Source organism: Neofelis nebulosa, chromosome 7 (assembly GCF_028018385.1).
Source record: "Neofelis nebulosa isolate mNeoNeb1 chromosome 7, mNeoNeb1.pri, whole genome shotgun sequence".
Taxonomy (NCBI): Eukaryota; Metazoa; Chordata; class Mammalia; order Carnivora; family Felidae; genus Neofelis; species Neofelis nebulosa.
In genome coordinates, this window is record NC_080788.1 from 121855283 (window position 1) to 121879560 (window position 24278).

The 24278-nt window shown below is 44.0% G+C and overlaps 1 protein-coding gene across 19 annotated transcripts in view; it reads left to right on the top strand.

Moving 5' to 3' along the window:
- Positions 1–24278, top strand: part of TTLL5 (tubulin tyrosine ligase like 5) — a 289301-nt gene that overhangs the window by 244662 nt on the left and 20361 nt on the right. For 5 of the 19 annotated variants that reach the window (XM_058739723.1, XM_058739728.1, XM_058739729.1 and 2 more), the window contains one exon: positions 6284–6544. The exons of 6 other annotated variants lie outside the window; for them this stretch is intronic. In XM_058739723.1, coding sequence (XP_058595706.1) covers positions 6284–6492 — 209 coding nt within the window. In that variant the 3' untranslated portion in view covers positions 6493–6544. Of the gene's footprint in view, positions 1–6283; positions 6546–14928; positions 15150–18002; positions 18074–24278 lie in introns of those variants that run through there. 8 more of the 19 variants (XM_058739731.1, XM_058739727.1, XM_058739736.1 and 5 more) reach the window with 6 other exon arrangements.

Below are 24278 nucleotides of genomic sequence, written 5' to 3' on the forward strand. Positions count from 1 at the left end.
GGGTCAAAGTTAAGCTACTCCTAGCTTGCTTCTGTAATAGCCTGCCAGTAGGTGGCGCTGTGGCAGTAAGAAATTTCCTCACTATTCTGGAGGGTTTTGTTTAAAACCATGGGGACATTGAGGCCAATCAAAGAAAGAAACTAAAGCTATAATTGAGTTATCACAGGTAAAGTGTAACAGAATACATTGGAGAGAATGATATTTGAAGTTCAAATCGCAATAGTCTCTAAAGAGAATGTTCTCAGTGATATTTATTATTTTAAAGAAGGCTTTTAGACCAGAGTCGTGTAGTTTGTGAACTGGACTTTCAAATAATGGGAGGCAGGAAGGAAGAAAATTAAAAAATAATTTTGGGGGGGTGAGGCTGAGTGAGTAATTATGCTGTGTGTCTGAGTTAAGATCAGCATACGCTATAGCTGGCCACAAAACAAACCGTAAATCCCAGCCTACCACCCATCCGTAGAAATCTGACTTTGAAGGGTCGGCCTGACTTGATCTTGTGAGGCTGTACCCACACTTCACCAGCGCTGCCCCACAGTATTTTGTTCCCAGCTGTGGCCTTCAAAACTTTCCAGAAAAGTCTCTGAAACCACAAGGTTTTGATGATTCCTTTCCTCTTTGCTCTACCCTACACACTGAAGCATTAATGGCACACCTGCTATGAGCTTAATACCCTTCTTACCTCTGGGGGAATACTTACAAGCTTATTTGAGAAGCATTATTCATCAAAATACCCCAGGAGAGCAAAGGAGGGAGGAAAATTATTTACCCACCACAGGATTCATTTACATTGGATCAGAGAGCTTCAAATATCTTTCCCCAGCCCATCTAAACTCTTTCCAAAAAGGAATGAGAAGAGAGAAGGGAACACCAAATCCATGGCTTGGTCATCTACCAAAATGTACCAGAAAAACTGAAAACAACTCGAGTTCTATTGGTAATACTTGGCCAATGGGCCTTTAATTCTGATATCCAATGATGAACAACTAATGAAATATAGAAAACTAAAGCGAGAAGGTCAATATTTCCTTGAGGAGACTGGCAGCCAGGAGAATGAATGCGACATCAAGCTCCAAACTAAACCGATGGCCTGCCAAGAAGCACTAATGTCCCATCGACTTCCAGGACTGTGAGACTTGGACCCTGCCGCCGTTGTAATATCACTTTCCTTGAACCTATTTCATTAGTATCCCTTACAGTCCACCCAGAACATTACATGGCAAAGTAGGATCATCAGCAGAGAAGCCTTGGGAAAGAGCCCATCTCTCAACACTTAAATCTCTTGCAAACACAGCCCTGCTGAGCCTGAGCGGCACATAAGCTAGGGAGGGTGATGCTGTACTTTGTAGTTAGCTGAGGCGGTAAGACCTCATGCCAAGCGTGCATGGCCTCGACGCAGAGTGGGTCAGGGGGCCTCAGAAGACCAGGCTGCCATGGTGCAGCACGACCAGCTGGGAGGCTCCGGAGGCAGGCCCACCAGCCTGGCAGGTGGTAGGTGTCAGATGGCCATGGGCTGCCTCTCCCTGAATAGGAGAAATACGTAGTTCACAAAGTGAGGAGGCAGAACCCCAGCGTCCGTGTCCCATCACCCAGATGCTTGTTTTCTCCTTGCTGTGAATGCAGTAGAGGCACAATCACTGCTCGGGCCAGAGGTCCCTTAAACCACAGTCACAGACGAATGTTATCACGAGCTGTAATGATCCTAGAGCCTCTTCATATATGGGGTTCGGGAGGCAGGCAGGTTAGATGCGAGGATTGAAGTATGCTTGCATAGCATGTTATCTAAGACAGAAAACATCAGTTGTCCTGATCAAAGAACGAAGGAGCTGCACTTAAGCATGCTGGGGACTCGGACTTTCTAAGACCCCCACTATGCTGCCCCAGGCAAGGGTCGTATTTAAATAGATACATTATTTTGCATCTTCTTAGATTCTGTATTGTCTGTTTGGCATCCCTTCATCACAGAGCCAGTTAACTCTGTTTTCTGTATTCTCGATGCTTTGACATTTGGGGCCTTACCGAGCCAGAGAGAAACTGCCCCTCCCAGGGCTAGCTAATTCCTAGAGATCATAACAACTTGCCCACGAGTATGCCTTTCAAATAGAAGCTAACCAGTCCCAAGTTTATATCCCCAACCGCCTCCTTATCTAACTCTCACATGGAACACCCACATTTCCCTTGCCCCAGGTTGCTCCAGGGCCGGGTACAACTAGAGAGCACTGCTGGAGCCCGTAGCCCACCAGAATCCTTAAAACGAGCCAGCCTTAAGCTGTTTACCCTGCTCTGCCTTGCCTTGCCCAGGGAAATCCCAAGTAAGGTTATGGCCTCGGCTTTCTCCTCACTCCTGTCTTCTGTCTCCTGACCACACTGGTGTTTTCCTCTGTGACCCCGTGTGGCACGCAGTGACCTCTCTGGGACGCTGAGTATAATCAGCTTGCCCCTGCCAAGCCTTGTTCTCATCTCCTCCAGAGCCACACTGACTTAACCATACCATACCCAACTTGTACACCCTTAGAACAAACATCAACAGAGTGAATGTCTTTACTGTGCAGTGCGAGGAGCCAGGGAAAAAAATCTCCATCAATTAGGTTTATGCCACTAAGTTCTAAGCAACTGGTCACAGCACTCACTTCATTATAGGCTGTGTTGTATAAGTGGTGTTTTAACAGTGTGTGTGGTGCTAGCCTTAATCTAGCTGCAGCCACACATGAAGGATGTGGATCCCTCTCCATGGCAAAGTCGCCTGGCTGTCAGCCATTGAAATTTCATGCTTTCCTGTCCCGAGGCCTCTTCTTTTCATTTAGTAACTGTTTCTACATTCAGAAACAAAACCCAAGCATAGCAGAACAACCTGGTTGGAAGTGGGGGAGGAAACAACCTGGCTTTCAGTTTGGGGGGATGTAGGGGAACACTTCCAAGATCCTTTAAGGGGGTTCGTTTGCCTTAAAGAAAACCAGGGAACTCTATTCCTGAAATGGATTAAGAAGTGGACCACTAAGAAAGATAAGATCTGAAAATTGATACTGTCTCTTGCTGAGCTGGCAAACTGCCAAGAGAGGAGTGATGATTCTTCAATTGTTAACAATTACTACTTTGTTAGAAAGAGACAAGGAAAGCGCAGCGGCCCCTTTCTCAAATTACATTTATGTTACAGAAGCGCACACACCTCCTGGAAAAAATGCTTGGCACCCTGGATTGTGAGGCTTGTACCTACCACTGCCTCTTGCTGCAGATTCGTATTGTCCTGTGTAATATCCGTTCGCTTTGGGTGGGAAAAGATCCTGTTTATTCTTGTATTCCTGAACTGGGCAGGTAACCGGCATAACATTGCCTTACTTTGTAAGTTTTTATACTTATCGCTACAAGTTATCAATCTATACTCTGTGGTTATCCGTCCCATGAACCCACACATCTTGCTGCTAATTTCAATGAAATGCTCGTTATAGGCACATACCTTTGCTTTACCACCCTTATATCCCTAGGTCATAATTGCTCCTAAACTTTCTAAAGAAAGAAATGACATGCTAAGCCATGCCTGCCTTTGGAAAAAGCAAGCTTTGTGCATGGAAATATTTACAACGCTGCTCGCCTGATCTGTAGCATGTACTGGGCCCCAAAGTGTGTGGGTGGATACGCGTAGGACGCGGAGAATGGTGACTTGATGTGCGTTGCCCCGTTGGCATGATTGGTGCGGATATTTATGCTTTATTCTTTGAAATTATAAAGAGAAAGACTCGGATTCTCTTGTCCTCCGAATGAAGAGCATCGCTGGTAAAAGTGGAACAATAGCGTCTCCTACTTCTTTGTATTCTCCTCTTTGGAACACCCAAGTGTTTCCAGACAGGACTCTAACATAGGTATCAGGAGCCCTCTTCCCTTAAAACCTAAATCCCGGCTAAGCGGTTACCTGATACCAGAGAGGTACTGCTTGAATGTGCGTAATGTCCCCTCAGCTACATCAAGAAAACAAAGCATGGGGGCGCCTGGGTGGCTCAGTCGGTTGGGCGTCCGACTTCGGCTCAGGTCACGATCTCGCGGTCCGAGTGTTCGAGCCCCGCGTCGGGCTCTGGGCTGACGGCTCAGAGCCTGGAGCCTGCTTCCGATTCTGTGTCTCCCTCTTTCTCTGCCCCTCCCCCGTTCATGCTCTGTCTCTCTCTGTCTCAAAAATAAATAAAAAACGTTAAAAAAAAAATTAAAAAAAAAAAAAAAAGAAAACAAAGCATGTTTCCCCAGTACAAAATAAGGATGTAACTTGGGAAGCCAACCTGGCTGTAAGATGGCGAGATGAAGTAAAGAGGTCGGCTGCTTAGAAGTTGCTATTTTACTGTTATTTATGTGTTTGTGGTTATCAGGAAGAAGATTCACTGCGTTTTATATTCAACTGGACTGAAAAGTGACTGAGGTTTTTTCCGCCTTCCATTCACTTCTCATTAAGACATGTTTGTTCATGAGACAAACCCAAATGAAGATGTTTTAGAATTTGACAAGAGTTTAGCTTTTTTGTTTTGTTTTTTTAATGAGTGAATTGTTTGTAGTTGATCAGACATTGGAACATGGAATCTTGACATCGCCGCTCTTTTTTAGAAATATGACCCTTGCAGACCTTCGGTGTTTAGTCATCTTTTCTACTGTTCTCCAATGTAAATTGCCATTGTGTGTATGTACATATCCTTATCCTCCTCTGTTTACGCAGAGAATTTGAGTCATCTGCAATAGCCTTTTGATTATCAAAAGAGAGGCACCCTCAGTTTACCTCTTTAAGGAAAGTTACTGTACATAAGCATAAGGAGCAAACAGTCTCAGGGGCCGGACCTCATAAAAACTTGCAACCTTGGGGCGTTTGGGTGGTTCAGTCAGTTAAGCATCCAACTTCGGCTCAGGTCATGATCTTATGGTCCCTGAGTTTGAGCCCCACTGAAAGCTCAGAGCCTGGAGCCTGCTTCAGATTCTGTGTCTCCCTCTCTCTCTGCCCCTCCCCTGCTTGCACTCTGTCTCTCCCTGTCTCTCAAAAATAAATAAACGCTGGGGGTGCCTGGGTGGCTCAGTCAGCTGAGCGTCCCACTTCAGCTTGGGTCATGACCTCGCAGTTCGTGGGTTCGAGCCCCGCGTCCGGCTCTGTACTGACGGCTCAGAGCCTGGAGCCTGCTTCGGATTCTGTGTCTCCTTCTCTCTGCCCCTTCCCTGCTCATGCTCTGTCTCTCCCTGTCTCTCAAAAATGATACACGTTAAAAAAACTTTTTTTTAATAAATAAATAAACGTTAAACAAAATTAAAAAAAAAAAAAAAAACACCTGCCACCTTATTTGGGACAATTAGCAGTTTTAGTGGCTAAACAGCAAATCTGTTAGTCCATCCCTGATACCAGGTCGTCCGCTATCCCCTCGGTGGCTGGCCTCCACTGTTTTCCAGGTCAGCACCTCTGCCATATTCGAGATTCCACCTCCCTCCATGTGGTTGTTTCTCTCTCCACTTGTTACATCCACCTTTCAAAGGACAGAATTAGAATACTCTGCATTCCTTCATTCATTCCAAGACGTGCCCCTGGTGTGCAGAACTGAAGGTGGCAAATGCCCCCTTGCGGACAAATGCCAGCCCTCTGCTAGGATCGCATGACTGCGTGATACAGAGCGGCCAGCTTCGGCACTTCTGACCCCTGTCTTGAGGTGGCATTGTAGCTAGCAGGTACAACATACTTTTCATCCCTACCATAGAGTCTTAAAATAGAAAGCCACATGCAGTAAAATAACAAAACATAAAAGGAGAATCCGGGCCAAAAGTCAAGATATTTCCAATTTTTCAAATATAAGCCCAAATAAAATTACTGTGATCAAGGTTAAATTTGGTTCTGAGTCTCTTAGCCATCGAGACAAAAAGGGAAACAAGAAAAATCAGGGTATATATAGTTCTCATTTTCAAAAAGGAAGCCATACTCTGGAGGAAAATGAAGCTTTTTCCTGGCTCTTATTCTCCAAGAAGTAGTTCATATGCTTTAGAGAGAGGACACCGAAAGAAGTAAGAGTGCCCTCCCAACACAGCAGTGTGCTTCATGGGGCTACTTCTTGGCGTGAGCTACAGGAAGTCAACACACATCAGCGCAAGTCAACGAAAACCGTTTTGTGAGGGACAAGACTGTTACAGTCCAAGTCTCTTTCTGGTCCGACAAAACCCAAGGGTAAGGCAGTGATTCTGTAGAGGAATGGATGGATCGCATGTGGCTTAGACAATCCTAAGTGTAACTTCTCTCGGTTGACTGCTTGTAAGGGCTCGTCTTGCTCTTGGGCAGGGACCCAGACGCCTCATCTACACGTGAAGATGCGCGGATATGCTTTGGAAAGCAGGTGGCAGAGGAACCATCTCGTCAAAACTGCAGAGCTAAGCGGTTTTCTCACCCATCATATGGCACGTTCACTCTCCGTTCCTTTATTCACATCTAGTTTCCTCTGCCCAAGCACCATATGCCTCCTCTTGCCTGCTTCCCCCCAATGTGGCTAATTGCTATTTGTCCTTTCTCCTTTCCAACCCTCCCCCACTCCCACCCCCAGTATGAGCTAGATGGTATTTGACTGCGCTGAGCACTGACTTGTATCTACCGTGGCATTTACGACACTCTAGTATCTTTCTGGATGACCTGACGGTTCCCCCACTAGGGCCGTAATTCTCTAGAGGGCAAGGGGGAGTTCTAATTTGATTCTGAAATTCTGGGACCTACCGCAGTGCCCAGCCCATAGAAGGGACTTAGAAAATTCTGATTGAATAGATGAATGAGTGAATTTTCATATTTCTGCAAACACCTGTCCACATATACAAATCCTTCTTATCCTCTAAGTTTCCAGTTAAGGTTTGCCCAATAATCTGTATTCATATAATTAGATTCATCTTGCCATTTTTAAAATCCCTACAGCACTTACAATTTATATGACAAAGTTTGGCACTCCACTGTATTTTTGTCATCTTTTATCCTACTTACTTCTTGGGTAAATTGTCCCCAATAAGGCTGTAACTTCCGTGAGGGCAGGGTTACGTTCTGTATGTTTCTGGAATCCCTAGCAACATCCAAAATGCCTCATTACCTTGTAATACCAGCCCTAAAGAAAAGAATACATAAAACACATAAAATTTTTCTGAAAAATAACGTATATCCCCTGTTCTTCTGGTTTCAAGAAAATGCTTAACCTCAAGTTAAAATGCATTAACCTTAAATTTCATAAATAATGCATTTTGTTATTTTTTACTATTTTTTTAAAGTTTATTTATTTTGAGAGAGAGCTAGAGAGCAAGTGGGGGAGGGGCAGAGAGAGAGGGAAACAGAGTCGTAAGCAGGCTCTGTGCTGTCAGTGCAGAGCCCGATATGGGGCTCGAACCCGTGAACCACAAGATCCGGACACTCAACTGACTGAGCCACCCAGGCGCTCCTATAATGCATTTTTTTTTTTTTATTAAGCAATCTGAAAAATCAGAAGAACCTTCCCTATAATTTACCTACTGCAGTATTTCTAGCCTGTTTCTTGCAATATTGTAAAACTACTTCCTCTAAAATAGAGAAGGAGCCACCGCTGTCCTTCAGGTTACAACCTGTTACACACATTCGTGAACTTACTATAAACCTACCTTGTAATTACGATGCAGAATTCAAATGTTAGACCACATCCAAGGATCTTATTCTAAGGGAGCAAAGGTTCCCGTAAAATGAGATTTAGTTTATTTGAAAAACATCCTCCTTCAGCGTTTTTCCCTCTATATCAACTCATTGGAAGTCTTTGACCTCATAACACCGATCAGGTTTTGCTTTTGAACACTAAACTGTCTTTTTTATTCCTTTCTGAATTCTCCATGATTTTTTTAGGCTTCTCCTAAATTATGTAATACCTGAACTGGACAACACAGAGATCTTAGAGATCTGTCTAGTATTATGTGTAGTGTAAGATGTATCATCGTGGTTCTGGAGTCATGTAATACGTTACTTATATTGTACAGTGTTCTCAAAAACAAAACAAGTTCTCTCAATCCTTGTCTCCTACTTTCCCTCCTTACTCTTGCTTCAAGTTCAGTGCCATAGTATGGTGTTTTCTAAAAACTGTAAAAATAGAAAGACGATACAATTCAGAAGTTCCACTTCTGGATGTATACCCCAAAAGAACTGAAAGCAGGGCCTTGACTGGATATTTGTACACTCAGGTTCATAGCAGCATTATTCACAATAGCCTAAAGGTGGAAGCATCCCAAGCGTCCATCAGTGGATGAATGGATAAACAAAATGTGGTGTGTGCCAACAATGGAATATTCTTCAGCGTTTGAAAAGGAAGGAAGTCCTGACGCACGTGACATCATGGATGAACCTGGAAGATTTATGCTGACTACAAGAAGCCAATCACAGGAAGCCTAATGTTGTATAATTTCCACTTATTGAGGTAGCTAGAGCAATCAAATTCAGAGACAAAGCAGAATGGTAGTTACTGGATGCTGGCCAGAGGGGAGAATGGGGAGTTTTTTTTTAATGGGCACAGAGCTTCAGGTTTTGAAGATGAAAAAAGTTCTGCAGGTGGATGGCAGGGATGATTGCACAACGTGAATGTGCTTAATGCCACTGGATTATTCACTTAAAAATGGTCACGTGGGTAATTTTTCCCCTATCCTCTGGCAACTGTGAATCTGTTCTCTGTATCTATGAGCTTGGCTTTTTGGTTTCCTTTTAGATTTCACATGTGAGATCATATGGTATATGCCTTTCCCTGTCTGACTTATTTTACTTAGCACGATGCCCTCAAGGTCCGTCCATGTTGAGCCCGATGACAAGATCTCATTCTTTTTATGACTGAATAATATTCTAGTGTGTGTATGTACCACATTTTCTTTATTCATTCGTCCATCCACGGACACTTAGGTGGTTTCTACATTTTGGCTGTTGTAAATCATGCAATGAACATAGGGTGAACATGCAACGAGTTAGTGTTTTTGTTTCCTTTGGATAAGATACCTAGAAGTGGAATTGCTGGATCATATGAGAGTTATATTTTTAATATTTTGAGGAACGTCTCTGGTTTTACATAGGGGCTATACCAATTTACGTTCCCACCAACAGTGCAACAGTGTTACACGTGCAACAGTGTTACTTCTTGTCTTTTTGATTATAGCCATTCTTAACAGGTGTGAAGTGATACCGCCTTGTGGTTTTGATTTGCATGTCCCTGGTGATTGGGGATGTTGAGCACCTTTACATATACCTGTTAGCATTTGTATGTCTTCTTTGGAGGAACACCTATTCCATTCTTCTGCTGTTTTTAATTGGATTGTTTGTTTTTACCACTGAGTTGTATGAGTTCTTTATATATTTGGGGTATTAACCCTCTATCAGATACAAGATTGGCAAATATTTTTGTCCCATTTGGGAGGTTGCCTTTTCATTTTGTTTTTTTCTTTACTGTAGAGAAGCTTTTTGGTTTGATGTAGTCCCACTTGTTTATTTTTGCTTTTGTTGGCTTTGCTTTTGGTGTCAAATCCAAAAAATCATCACCAAGACCCACATCAAAGAGCTTACCACCTATGTTTTCTTCTGGGAGTTTTATGGTTTTAGGTCTTACGTTCAAGTCTTTAATCTACTTTTTGAGTTAATTTTTGTGTGTGGTGTGAGATAGGGGTCCAGTTTCATTCTTTTATATGTCACTGTCCAGTTTTCCTAACATCATTTATTGGAGACTGTCCTTTCCCCATTGGATATTCTTGGCTCCTTTGTCCTACACTAACTGACCATTTACGCATGGGTTTCTTTCTGGGTTCTCTATTCTATTCTGTTGATCTATGTGTCTGTTTTTATGCCAGTGCCATATGCCATACTGTTTTGAGTACGATAGTTTTGTAATGTAGCTTGAAATCAGAAAGCATAATGCCTCCAGCTTTGTTCTTTTTTGTCAAGATTGCTTTGATTCTTTGTGGTCTTTAGAATTGTTTGTTCTATTTCTGTGAAAAATGCCATTGGAATTTTGATAGGCATAGCATTGAATCTGCAGATTGCTTTGGGTGGTATGGACATTTTAACAAAAGCGGTTCTTCCAATCCATGAGCATGCAGTATTTTTCCATTTATTTATGTCTTCTTCAATTTCTTTCATCAGTGTCTCATAGGTATTCAGTGTAGTCTTTAACCTCCTTGATTAAATTATTCCTAGGTATTTTATTCTCTTTGATATAATTGTAAATGCAATTATTTTCTTTTTTTTTCATTTGTTTTAATGTTTATTTTATTTTTGAGAGAGAGAGCACAAGAAAGAGAGGGGCAGAGAGAGAATGGTACAGAGGATCTGAAGCAGGCTCCGTGCTGACAGCAGAGGAGCCCGATGCAGGCTCAAACTCACGAACCTCAAGATCATGACCTGAGACAAAGTCAGGCGCTTAACCGATTGAGCCACCTAGGTGCCCCAAAATGCAATGATTTTCTTAATTTCTCTTCCTGATAGTTTGTTGTTAGCATAAAGAAAAGTAACAGGTTTTTGCATATTGATTTTGTATTGTGAAACTTCGTGGAATTCATTTATTTTAACAGTTTTTTTGGGTGGAGTCTTTAGGACTTTTTCTATATGAATGTCAGGTTGTCTACTAATAGAAACGGCATTTTACTTATTTTCTGATTTGGATGCCTTTTATTTCTTTTTCTTGTGTATTGCTGTCACTAGGACTTCTAGTACTGTGTTGAATAAAAGTGGGGAGAGTTGGCATCCTTGTCTTGACCTTAGAGGACAAGCTGTCAGCTTTTTACTGCTGAGTGTGATGTTGGCTGTGGACTTGTCCTACATAGCCTGTATTGTGTTGAGGTGCGTTCCCTCTGTACCCACTTTGTTGAGAGTTTATATCATAAATGTGTTTTGAAACTGTCAAATCTTTTATGTATCAATGGAAATGATCATATTTTTATCCTTCATTTTGTTGATGTGGGGTGTCACATTGATTTGTGGGTGTTGCAGCACCATTGCGTGGGTGGAATGAATCCCACCTGATCAGGTGGATGGTCCTTTTGCTGTGCTGCTGAGTTGACTTTGCTACTATTTTGTTGAGAATTTTTGCACTTACATTCATCAGAGATATTATTGGCCTGCAGTTTTCTTTTCTTGGGGTATCCTCGTCTGGTTTTGGTATCAGGGTGATGTTGGCCTTGTACAGTGACTTTGGAAGTGTTCCCTCCTCTTCTACATTTTGGAAGAGTTTGAGAAAGATTGGTGTTAATTCTTTAAATGTTTGGTAGAGTTCGCCAGTGAAGCAGCCTGGTTTTGGACTTCTGTGTGTTGGAACGTTTTTGATTACTGATTCAATCCCATTTACGTTACGTGTACTTGACCACAATTTAACAAAGACTATAGATTACGTAATGCACCCAGTACAGTGTTTGGCACATGGTAGGTACTCAGTAAATGATAGTTCTTACTATTTGTCACAGTTCAAAGCACATGGTGTCATTAGTTCCCATTATGATCCTTGAGGACATATTGTTAAATAATGTCAAAAGTTAGGTCCCCTAGAAAGCAAATGCTAAAACGGAGATTAGTGTACAGGAAGTTTATTTGGGAGTACTCCCGAGATTGATTCCTATAGAAGGGAAAGGAATGAAAGGAAACAGGATTGGACAGTGGGACAAGTTGGGCTGTGACGCAGTGACAAGGAAGGCCTCAGTTGGTGCCACAGAGAGTATAAAGCCAGCCTTTCAGGGTTGTGAATTGTGGTGAGGTAGCTAGGATATAGCTTTTATGCATACTTTATGTTGACTCATCGTTAGATATGGGCTGCCTGGGAAGAGGACATTCCCTTGAGAACTAAAACGCATGTTTCTGTGGCTCCTAGTCCATTTGGGCTTATCGCCAGTCCTCTGTATTAATGAGTAAAATTTCCATGTAGTCATTCGTATTGCTGAGGAAACAATCAGGAAATTTTCAGCTGGCTACGGTTGTGCTTTTCAGACCCTCAGTGTTGGAGCCCTAGTTATTTTCCTGCCCAGGCCAGCATGGACTGATGCTTTTGTAAAATACACTAAAAATAAATTACTAGAGAAACTAAATAAGAAAAGAGGACATCTAACACACAAGCTCAAATTCATTATTATTAGATTCACCAGGCATAAAATTGCTGACCATTTTCTATAACAGGTTTTAACTGCCTACATTCAAATTCTAAATTTGTCTCATTGTAGACTAATAACAAAGAGTTCTCAGACTGTTACCAAATTACCAATCCGGGACTCCACTCTAAATAGTCCTGGGTTACAGGACTCTTACAAAACATTGCTGATGTCCTTCTCAGCTGACACTGGCCATATATATATTGGGTTAAGTGAATGTCGTGCTTCAGCCTCGAGACCTGATCTTTGCTGTTGTCGGGGAAGCCATCGTCCTCCTCAAATCTGGCCCGAATCCAGGAATACCGTGAGCATCACAGGTTCCAGATATAAATAGTCCTGAGGCCATTCCTTACTCCTGTTTTCATCTGCTTCCTCCTAGAGTCAATTACATAAATGAGAATAGAGATGGAGTTTTTTATAAGGATCTAACGGATGAAAGGGACAAAGACCGTTTTTCTTGTTTTGTTGGTCATCAGGCACTAGGAAAACTGACTCATCCCTCGGCGTCATCCTCTCAGGACATTTAGTGTCAGGATAGGGAGATAAGAGAACAGGGAAAGGAGGTGTGCCAAGCAGAATATAACCTTCAGGAAAGAAGTACTAGTAAAAACAAGGGGGTCATGATATAGTCAAAGAGTCTATCAAGCTTTATCGTCTAATTCAGGGAGTGTGACCTAAGAGCTGTGGCCCATGGTTGTAGCTTTAGTTGATCTGTGAATCCCCTGAAATTGTTTATAGAATCAAGTGTGCTGCATCTGTGCCTTTTTTTGGAGAGGATGCTCAGAGTGACCCCAAAACTCATATTGACTTGACTCTCTAGTTTGTGCTTTTTTTTGGGGGGGGGGGGGGGTTTGTTTATTTATTTTGAGAGAGAGAGAGAAAGAAAGAGAATCCCAAGCAGGCTCTGTACTGCCAGTGCAGAGCCCGACATGGGACTCAAACTCACAAACCATGAGATTATGACCTGAGCCAAAATCAAGGGTCAGAGGCTTAACTGACTGAGTCACCTACACGCCTCTTAACTCTCTAGTTTGAAACATGGATTCTGTCTCCCTATTTGCAAGGAGTCAAGCTCGAATCACCAAACAGTCTCATTTGGACCTACTGTACCAGCTTCTCAAAGCATCAGCCCTTGCCATCCTGGTCTTCCTCTCCATTCTCCACATTGCTGTGAACCGAGCTTTCCAAAATGTATACACACGACTTAAAACCCTTTAGAAAATCTGACCTTTACTCTGAAGATCAAGATAAAACTAGATAAAAGGCCTTACACGACCTGCCTACCTTTCATCCTGACCTCACACCACCTTCCCTCCGTGCTTTCTCCACACTAAGCAGCCTGACCTCTGAGCTTCCCCCATCCTGGGGTCCACTGAGCTTCTGCAGATGCTGTTCCACCTCTGATGCTCCCCTCCTGCCCTCAGGTGCATTTGCTTTCTCCGGCCTCTCTGACAGGATGTGTCCTCGTTTTCCAGAGACCTTTGCAGCGCTCCTTTGTGGTGTTTGTTACAGATCCTTGCGGGTTTCCAGTAGTGTCTGTCTTCCTCACTAGACCGCTTCGGTGTTAACTCTCCTTCGTAACCTGGGGTGCCCTTCACTACTGTAACAATAGCAACAATGGTCCTTTCATCGAGCACTTGTTACATGCCAGGGGCTATGCTAAGCATTGTGGATCTGTCACATTTCATCTTCTTGAACCCTGCAAAAGAAGGTAGCTTTGTTATCTAGTTTGCATATGAGCAGACGAAGGCTGAGAGAAGTTAGGTACTTTGTCCAAGCCACGCAGTCAGTGGTGGAGCTGAATCCAAAGCCAGGCCGCTCGATTGCCAGAACACGCTGCACTGCCTCATCGCGTCCAAATACTAGGTCCCTCGAGATGATTCCGTTTTCCCAGGTTCCTTTCCTAACGGAGCTAGGTGGCTGGTGGCCCCGCCCTCCGGCCTGAACCTCTCTCAAGTGTCCGATGGTTATCTGCAGCCACCCAGCAGGGGGATCCCTGGTAGTGTGGGGGCTTATGCGGGTGAGGTGGGCTTGCCTTTAATCCAGCCTTTTAACAACATTCCCTGTTTGGATAGAGCCAGACCTGGGAAGGGGGAGGATAAGGACCAAGGTGGCTCCTGAGCCTCCACTCCCGCCGATGGGGAGGAGTGGGGAAGGTGGTCATCTTTTCACGCCTAGTGAAGCCCCACTGGGGGGCGGCAGTTCTTGATAGGCAGAAGGAGCTTCAGGGGGGTCAGAGCAAGAAGCCTGGGACCTGGGCGGCAGAGGGCAGAGTGTGGGGGGTGGGGGGAGGGAAAGGGGGAGGGCAGGGGAACATTCCCTGTAGGTAACAGAAACTCAGAACTTCAGTGGCTTACATCAGTAAGATTTATTTTTCTTACCTGTCAAGAAGTTCAGAGACAGGAAGTCCACAGCTAGCACAGCTCTTCAGAGCCAGGCCCCTCTCTCTTCTGCTCGACCAACCCTAAAGCCCTGACGTTTGTTTTTTTGGTCACAAGATGGTTCCTGGCCCCACTGGCGTTATGTCCACGTTCCAGGCAAGCAGCAGGGTTGGGAGGAAGGGCAAAAGACAGATGCCAGCTAAAACCACCCACTTTAAGAAAAGCTTCCTCGGAAGCCCTGCAGTTCCAACTGACGCATCATTGGCCAGCCCTGGGCCCCATGGCCACTTCTCCTAGCAACAGACAAGTCTGGAGAGGTGGTCTCTGGGCTGGGCACACTGCCCCGCCACACAGGGTGAGCTGCTCTTATCGAAGGAGAAGGGGAAGGGGAGAAGGGGTGTTGAGAAACATCCATCGGTTTCTTTCACAACACATTTTCTTTCCATAGTCTCCTCCCCTGTGGGATGGAGCCCACCACCTTTCTGCGGCCCCTCTACACCAGCTTCTTGACCCTGCCAAGAGGAACGCCATTCCTTAACCCTAGTACGCCCCAGAGCTGGCTTCTTAGTACATGGGAGTTGAGCGTACCTGATACCTGGAGGTTTCAAGAACACAAGAGAGCCCCATATTCCTGGACAAGAGGTCATCCCGCAAGTGAGGAAAATGGAAAAAGTGAGCCATGGAGAGAAAAATGATTGTTCTGTAGCAGAATTATTATGTATACTCAAATTACGCAGGTTAACTGTATTGTAAGTTTAACTTCATTACAATACTAAATTCTTTGCACATACGTTGCCTTCCTAAGCTCACAGTACGGCTGCTTCAAAAACTGAGGGAGGTTGGAGCGCCTGGGCGGCTCAGTTGGTTGAGCGTCCAACTTGATTTCAGCTCGGGTCACGATCCCAGAGTCGTGGGCCCCAAGTCAAGCTCTGCGCTGACAGTGCAGCACCTGAAAAGCTGTGTCATTAGGCATTAGGGGAAGTCAAATGCGAACCACAGTGAGATGCCACACTCCACACCCACTAAATGGCTGCAATCAGAAGACAGCTAACAAGTATAGGTGAGGGAACGGAGAGGTTGGAACTCTCGTGCTTTGCTGACAGAATGTAAAAGGGTGCAACTGCTTTGGAAAAAGAGCCTGGCAATGTCTCAAACAGTTAAACATAGAGTTACCCTATGACCCAGCAAGTGACTCCTAAATGTATATGCAGGAGAAATGAAAACGCTGTCGACGTGAAAACTGTAGCCGGGATGCCTGGCTGGCTCAATCAATAAAGCATGCAACTCTGGATCTCAGGGTCATGAGTTCAAATCCCACTTGGAGTGCGGAGCCTACTTAAAAAAAAAATAAAAAAATAAAAAAACCAAAAAACTGCACACGAACATTCGTAGGAGCATTCCTCAATAGCCAAAATGTGGAAACAACCTAAATGTCTATCGGATAACGAATGGATAAACAAAATGAGATGTATCCATACAATGAATACTATTCAGCCATCAAAAAGAACGAAGTACTGATACAGGCTACAGCATGGCTAAACCTTGAAAATGTAGAGCCAGTCACAGAAGACCGCATACTGAATGGTTCTATTTATGTGACGGGCCCAGAATAGGCAAACCCATAGAGACAGAAAGTAGATCAGTGGTTGCCTAGGGCTCGGTGGGCAGAGGGGGCTGGGGGGTGGCCGCCGATAGGCATAGGGTTTCTTTTGGGGGGTAATGAAAATGTTCTAAAATTAGATTGTGGTGATGGTTTCACTAAAGACCACTGAGCTGTTTACTTTAAGCGGGCAAATGTTGCTCGTATGTGAAATAGATCTCAGATCTTAAAAAAGTTAATAGTCGATACCTAAAAAGTAAAGAACAAGACAAAAAGCCTTCGGTGTAAGCAGCCAGATCGTATTGACTTCTTAGATAGCCAGATTTTTAAGAAGTACTTATTTATTGCCTCCAGTTCACTAATTAGACAAGTAACTGCCCCCTTTGTACTGGGTGTGACATATGCCCGTGCCCAGCTTTGCCCCGGGGTTTTTTACGGTCCCAAGTAAGGTGGTGTGCCTGGGTGACAACAGCTGTCCCTGGGCCTGGCCTCTCTTGCTTTTTTTTCCCGTTTGGAAAGGTGTCAGGCTCCAGAGTATTTCTGTTGCTTTAGTCAGCACAGAGCAAGGAGGACCTTAACTCTAGCTGCAGAGCCTTAAGCTTCACCTCATGCTCCAAATCCAAAACAGAGCAGCTGGGAATGGGGCTCGCCATGCCGCCAATTGCTTCTCTCCCATTGTTAATCCCCCTGATTCTGCCGTCCACAGGCCCTCCTCCCCTCACACTGTCACGTTGCCCGCTTGTGATACGACTGAACAAGTGGTTTGGCTTTGAAAGGTGATTCTTAAGAGACACCTCGAGTGACCCAGTCCCTGGCATGCCAGGACGCTCTTGATGTTCATTGCCACGGGGCACCACAGCTCTCCGGCTAAGTACACTTGCCAGTCAAGCCTGCCCTGAAAAGAAGGTACCCGCTACTGACTCCCCCTGAGATCCTGGCATAGCTGGCTGGGTCCTCGGGGAGAGCGACATTCCATTGCTAGGTGCAGACAGCGAGAAACCTCCAGTGCTTTTTGGTTCTTACAGAAGAGCTCACGGTCTGGTGTTTGGGTTAGTGAATCACTTTAAAGTATGGCACAGCTGGCTTCGTGATAATTATGTATATTGTATGCTCTATTTTTGCTTTGCTCCCTCATCGCATGGTCAAGATGTTACAGCTTATTTCAAATTTCATTCGTCTCTTTCCCAAACCCTGCATATTATGCCCCTTCAAAAGCGAGTCACTTTTCAGTCTGTATGTGCTTTTTTCATAGAGCCCTAGAAGTCAACTCATTCTAACTTCTCCCTCTTCCCAAACTGAAGAATTCATCGGTGTACTAAAGTGTCCGTTCCGTTTACAAAAGGTTACTTCCTAATGGCATGTGGACAGAGAAATCCAACTGAAAATTGGGGGCGGGTAACAGCACGTGGTAGCATGTGAGTGACTGTCACGCGTGCCTCTCTGGTCACCATTCCTCGTGTCCTTGGTGCTTGCAGAGGGTAAGGAAAGCCTCTTCTTCCTCCTGGGCTCTCCCCCCTCTTGCTGTGGGAAGGGGACTAACAGGAAATAGAATCTGCCCCGGTCATGGGATTTTTGAAAGAAACAAAGCACGATCTGATGAGGAGCAGGTTAATCCTGCTATTTCATTTCCCTTTCGGAGAGGGTGGGGGCAGGATTGTGATATGAAGTATTTGGTTTCACATCTGTTCCAGGAATTATCCTCGGCATAAGTCCATTTTTCTTTTAAGCATCCTAAAGCATCCCAGGGAGTTCCTCCTCCCGTGTGCCCTTCCCACCCCCACAGTCAATTCCATGGCCACAGAGCAGCTGACAGACTCCCAGAGAGATCATCTTGTCACTGTTGCGGCAGGAACCTCTCAGTCCCGAGGTCTGAATTTCCGTGGGTCAGTACTGTATCAGTTTTGTGTCTGTTCTCCATGAAGGGCTCGGGTGGAATGAAAAGGAAGTTAGCGGTATCATGGAAAGAGGCCCGATTTAAACAGCAGAGGAACTGAGTCTCCTCTCAGCTTTGCTGCTGTTCGTATGAACTTGGGTAAGTCACCAACCTCCCTGGGGTTAAGGCCCTCATCTGTAAAAGCACAGCAGGGTTCTCCGGAGTGCGCCCTGCAAACGCAAGCCTCCATCATCAAATAAACTTGAGAAATGCCACTTATGCTATGCCACTTCTTTCAGGAGCCGTAATGCAGATTTGTACATTAAAGCCTCTGAGGAGTCCCTCAATAGAGAAACTTGTTTTTCACCCAGCATTTCTCAAACTTATCTGACACGAACTCTCTTCTTCCTGTAATGCTGAGTAACATCTTGATGCTCTGAGAAATGAAGTAGAAATCTATAATCTGTCACGTTCATGTTTACCAACCTCAGTTGAAAATAACTTTTCAACTTTCCTAAATCTCATTCGTGGGGAAAAGAAAAACAAATTTCATATGTGTGGTAAGCTGACTTCTAGTTTTAAAAATTGAGCTTAAGAGCCAAAGCAGTTATTCAGACCACCCCAGGCTTGTGACTAAAGTTTTGAAAAAGTTTTGTGGAACTTCTGTTTTCCACTTCCACCTGTCCGATGGTTATCATTTGCTTATGGCCATCGGGGGTGAGGTAGGAATTTCCTACAAATGATTAATTATGCTCAGCACACGATTAGGTTCTCATAAGGAATAACTAAATAAACCACAAGCTCCCTAACCTTAATTCAGAGAATAAGCAGATATGCAAAGAAAAATACAATTCCACATGTTAAAGTGAGGCGCAAAGAATGGTTACAAATTTATATTTTGAGAAATGTTAGTATATATTATTAGATGTCTACTGAGAAGATGCAGAGACAACATGGAATTCAAGGCAGTAATGCAAGTAAAACATGAAACAGTAAATTCAAGAAACAACCGGATCAGAGGTCAAATGGGAGATATATGAGAGAAAAAAAAAATGTGAAAATAGGATCAGGCAAAGAAATACTTTGGTGGAAATATTAAGGCTGAAATTAAATTCTGACCAAGATCAATTTTAGCCAGACAATCCTAATGTCAGTAAAAAGTATGGCTAATAACTCATCTTGTAAGGAATAGGGCGCTTGGGTGGCTTACTTAGTCAGCTAAGCATCTGACTCTTGATTTCTGCTCAGGTCATGACCTCACGGTTCGTGAGATCCAGCCCTGTGTGTGGTGCTGTGCTGACAGTGTGGAGACTGCTTGGGATTCTCTCTGTCCCTCTCTCTTCTCCTGCCCCACTGGCACAACACACGCACTCTCTCTCCCTCAAAATAAATAAACATTTTTAAAAATACATCTTATAAGGAATAAGTAAGGATGGTTTACTTAATCACTTGGTTTAGAGTGATTTAATCTACATATTTAAAATTTTTTTAGGGTTATCTATGTATTTGGCTGGGGGAGGGGCAGAGAGGAGAGACAGAATCCCAAGCAGTCTCCGCACCATCAGTGCAGAGCCTGATGTGGGGCTCGGACTCAAGAACTGGGAGATCGTGACCTGAGCCAAGATCAAGAGTTGGACACTTAAGGGGCACCTGGGTACCTCCGTTGGTTGAGTGTCCAACTTTGGCTCAGGTCATGATCTCGCAGTTTGTGAGTTCGAGCCCCACACCAAGCTCACTACTGTCAGCCTGTCAGCACAGAGCCCTCTTCAGACCCTCTCTCCCTCTCTCGCCCCACTTGAGCTCCCTCTCTCTCGAAAAAAGAGTTGGATGCTTAACCAACTGAGCCACCCAGGCAGCCCATCCACGTATTTAAAGTGTCAGTCTTTAATAAAAGTGAGTGTTTGGTAATGTTGGCTCTTTCCTTTCTCACCTCTATGGCAACCCCTTCTTAATCTCTCTTCTTTTTTTTTTTAATTTTTTTTTTAACGTTTATTTATTTTTGAGACAGAGACAGAGCATGAATGGGGGAGGGTCACAGAGAGAGGGAGACACAGAATCTGAAACAGGCTCCAGGCTCTGAGCGGTCAGCACAGAGCCCGACGCGGGCTCGAACTCACGGACCGTGAGATCATGACCTGAGCCGAAGTCGGACGCTTAACCGACTGAGCCACCCAGGCGCCCCCTTAATCTCTCTTCTAAAGCTCTTCATCCTTTGCTTCCTTGTGAATTTTCATTCTCTGGAATCCTGTCTTTGGTACCGTCCCACAGTTTCAGCTGACCTCTGTATTTGACCTGCACTAATTCCAGACCTGTACCTTCAGCCAGGGCTGTCACATGTGGCTTCCCAGATTGGTTGTGCACCACACAATTCTGGGGGTGCTATAGACACCAAACACGTATGCAGCAGCCCTTCCCCAGCCCAGACTCCTCTCTGGATCTGTAGTTTCAGCCACCTTTAGACATCTCTCTCGAATACCTTCTAGTCATCTCAAACCCAGCACATCCCAAACTCAACTCTTCGTCCTCTCACACACCCCCCTGCGGTCCCTCCCTATTCACCTTCATCAGAGGTGAAGCCAGAAATCTAAGAATCTTTCTAGATGGTCTCCTCACCTCACATGGCTAACTGGTTCTCAATCATTATATTTGTCCCGTTCGACCTCTCAGATCTTATGTCCGGTCTCACTCATTGCCACTGCCTTAATTCAGACACGTGGCACTTTTGTTTGAATGGCTATGGTGTTTTCCATGTGGACCTCTTCACCATCAGTCCCATCCTGTGCTTATGCTCCACGCTGCTCTTTACATGATCTGTAAAAACAGTTATGATGCTTCCCCACTAAAAAGTCTCCCCAAGACCCCTTCGAAGTGCAGTGGGTCACCAAAGCCCTGCATCATCTTCTGTCTTCTCTGCGCGTATTTTCCACCACTCCCCCGACAAGAACCTTTAAGTTCTAGTCTTTCTAAACTTCTTGCCACGTTGTCTCCAATGCCCATGCCATTGTACTCAGTCTTGGCCATCACATGATCCTTTTTTCACCACTAGAAAACCTTTTTTTCTAAATGTCAACATTTTATATTTTCCAGATCAGAACCATCTGGACATCTTCTTTGGAGAAGTGTCTATTCATGTTTTTTGCCCATGTCTTCACTGCATGCTTTGGTTTTGGGGTTCTGTATATATTTTAAGTGTGGCCGTACGAACTCACCCCAAAATGAGGGAATGGACAAGATGCTATCAAAGACTCCTCTGGTTTGAGAAAAGGGGAAAAAAAAACAAAAAACAAAAAACAAGACAAAACACTTCTATATGTTATAGGAGGTAGAGAAATGATAGAGAGAGAGGTGGGGTTTTTAATCAGGTAGCTGGTTGTGGCCAAGGTAGCTTAGCCTAGCACCATCACATAGGGCTGTTGAGCAAATAAAATTTACTTTCTTCTTCAGCACCAGTCTGTTGAAATTTTTTAGTCATTTGTGAATTTTCAGAGTCCTGAAATCACTACTAGAATGTGAGAGCTTAATCCCATTTCCTGATCTCACAGGGCTGTGGGCCAGACCTTTCCAATTCTAAAAGGCAGTGAGGTCTCCTTCCTTCTGATTTACTTTCACAGGCTCCTGGGACATTAATTTTTAAAGGCCTTAGCCAACAGACTAGAGCAATCATTCAAGTTAAATTTTTATTAGAAAAAAAATACTCCACAAATATCCTTTCCTATAAAAATATAAACTTGAATATCTTTGGCTGGGGAGGACGAGCAGAGGGGATGGAGCAGAAAACTTGAAAGGTTTGTGTAATGTGGACACGCAGCCCTATGATTAAATTGGTTTTCTAGTGGTTCTGTTGAATCATTAGTATCGGTACTATTTGCAAAGGCATCAGCACTCATTAGAGACCATTGGCCAGGGATCTTATAGGACCATTGGGAGATGAGTCTCTATTGACAACAGATCTATTGGTCTGTTTGTTTGTTTGTTTGTTTGTTTGTTTGTTTGTTTGTTTGTTTTAATGTTTTCACCCATAACTTTAAGGAAGAAAGATGCAAATAGCAAATCCGTAAGGTGACATAATACAGTAGGAAAAATCATGGACTCAGGTTCTTTTACCATACCTGCCGCCGAGGAGCTGTGATCTGAAACAGTTGGTTAACTTCTCCAGGCTCAGTTTCATCATCTGTAAAATGGAAATAACATTCATTTAGAAATAGTTTTTGAATGCCTGCTGTAAGTCAGGTGGTTTGCTTGGCACCTGACTTTGAATAATAGCTGCTGTGTCTTCCTCTTGGGGTCACCGTGAAAACTAGGTAAGATACTGCATGTGGAAACGTTGATGTTTTTTACTATCAAGTGGCACCCAGAGCAGTCTTGATCTCCAGTTATCAAAGACTTATTTTGGTTAAAAAAAAAAAGAGTACACTGGTTTCATTTGCAGCCAGGTTTGAAGAAAAATTTGGCCTTAACCCCCACTTAACTGAAAGTTCAAGTAGCCACAATATTCTTTGCCCAAGTATTCCAGTTAATTCGGGTTTTTCTTTGTTGCTGTGTGAGGTCACTGGTGGTGAAGTAGTTACCTATTGCCACATAACTCACTTTGTCCCCAAACTCATGGCTTAAAACCGAAAACATTTGTTAACATTACACTTTCTGTGGCTCAAGCATCCTAGCTTAGCTGCATACCTCTGGTTGAAGGTCTCTTGATGAGGTTGTAGGCAAGCTGTCAAGTGGGAGCTAGGAGCTCATCTGAAGGCTCATCTGGGACATCCACTTCCAGTTCACTCACGTGGCTGTTGGCAGGCCTCTTTCCACTGGGGCCTCTTCACAGGCCTGCTGTTATGGGCTGAAATGTGACCCCCCACATTCATATGTTGAAGTCTTAACCCCCATTACCTCAGAATGTGACTATATTTGGGCACAGGGCCTTTAAAGTGATGGCTAAGTGTAAAGGAGGCTTTTAGAGTGGCCCTTACTCCAACCTGACTGGTGTCCTTAAAGGAAGAGGAAAGTTGGACACGATAGGACACGCCAGGGATGCCCTTACACAGAGGAAGACTCTGAGGGCACATGGAAAAGAGGGCCATCCGTAAACCAAGGAGAGAGGCCTCAGGAGCCGCCAAACCTGCTGACACCTTGACCTTAGACATCTAGCCTCCTGAACTATGAGAAGGTGAATTTCTGTTGTTGAAGTCACCCAGGCTGTGGCATTTTGTTGTGACAGCCCTAGCAAACTGCTACAGCTGCCTTACAACATGGCAGCTGCCTCGTCCGGGCGAGCAATACGTGAAAAAGTGAGGAAGCACCCACGCAGAAGCCACAGTCTCTTTATAACTTCATCTTGGAGGTGAGATCCCATAACTTTAGCTATGTTCTTTTTGTTGGAAGTGAGTCAGTAAGTCCAGTCAGTCCATATTCGAGAGATCACAAAGGGCCCGGATCCCAGGAAGTGGAAGTCACAGGAAGCCATCGTAAAGGCTGCCTACCACACTAGTTTAGGTTTGTTTTTAATAAACCAAAAATTAAAAGTTAAGAGAAAGACAAAAACTGGCATATTTTACATGATAGATTCAACGTCATCAAATACCCGAGCGCCCTGGCTGATATAATCTATAGGCCATACTACCATTCTGCGAAGCTAAGATTGTTCTGATCTGGAAAATATAAAATGTTGACATTTAGAAAAAAAGGTTTTCTAGTGGTGAAAAAAGGATCATGTGATGGCCAAGACTGAGGAGAAATGGCACAGTGAATCCTTACCTCGGTGTCTAATATACACAGGGATGCATACCAAGAAGGGATGAGAGGGAAAGAGGAGGGGAGATAATCATGAGTTATAAAAAAACATGGTCAAACCATAATACAATCTTATGTAGGAAAAGTGAGAAAAAACAGCTTCAGTAAAACAAACTACAGCAAGTAAAACTGAACAGAATCTTCTTGACTGATAGAACATAGGTCGTAAAGAGTTGAAAAACTGCTCTAATCTTTCTTGTATTGTTAATAGACAAAGGGGATAAGGGATAGCAGGTGAGAGGTGGGCATTCAGTGAGCTGTAATACCCAGCGAGGTGGTACATTTTAGAAAATCTCGTAAGGAGCAAAAAATGATTAGTGGGCTCTACGGATTGGTCCGGAAGGTAAGTATAAAGGAACAGACCTCTTCAGGAGTATTTCCAGAACCAATAGGAAGAACTCTACAAGAGGAGGATGGGTGATAGTTGAACCTGGCTTTTAGTTCAGAGGATCCAAAGGACATCTGCTCTGTGGTGATAGCGAGCTGACATCTGAGTCCTCAGTAAGTATGCTGAGATTCCAGTAGCTTTAGCCTCTAAAAT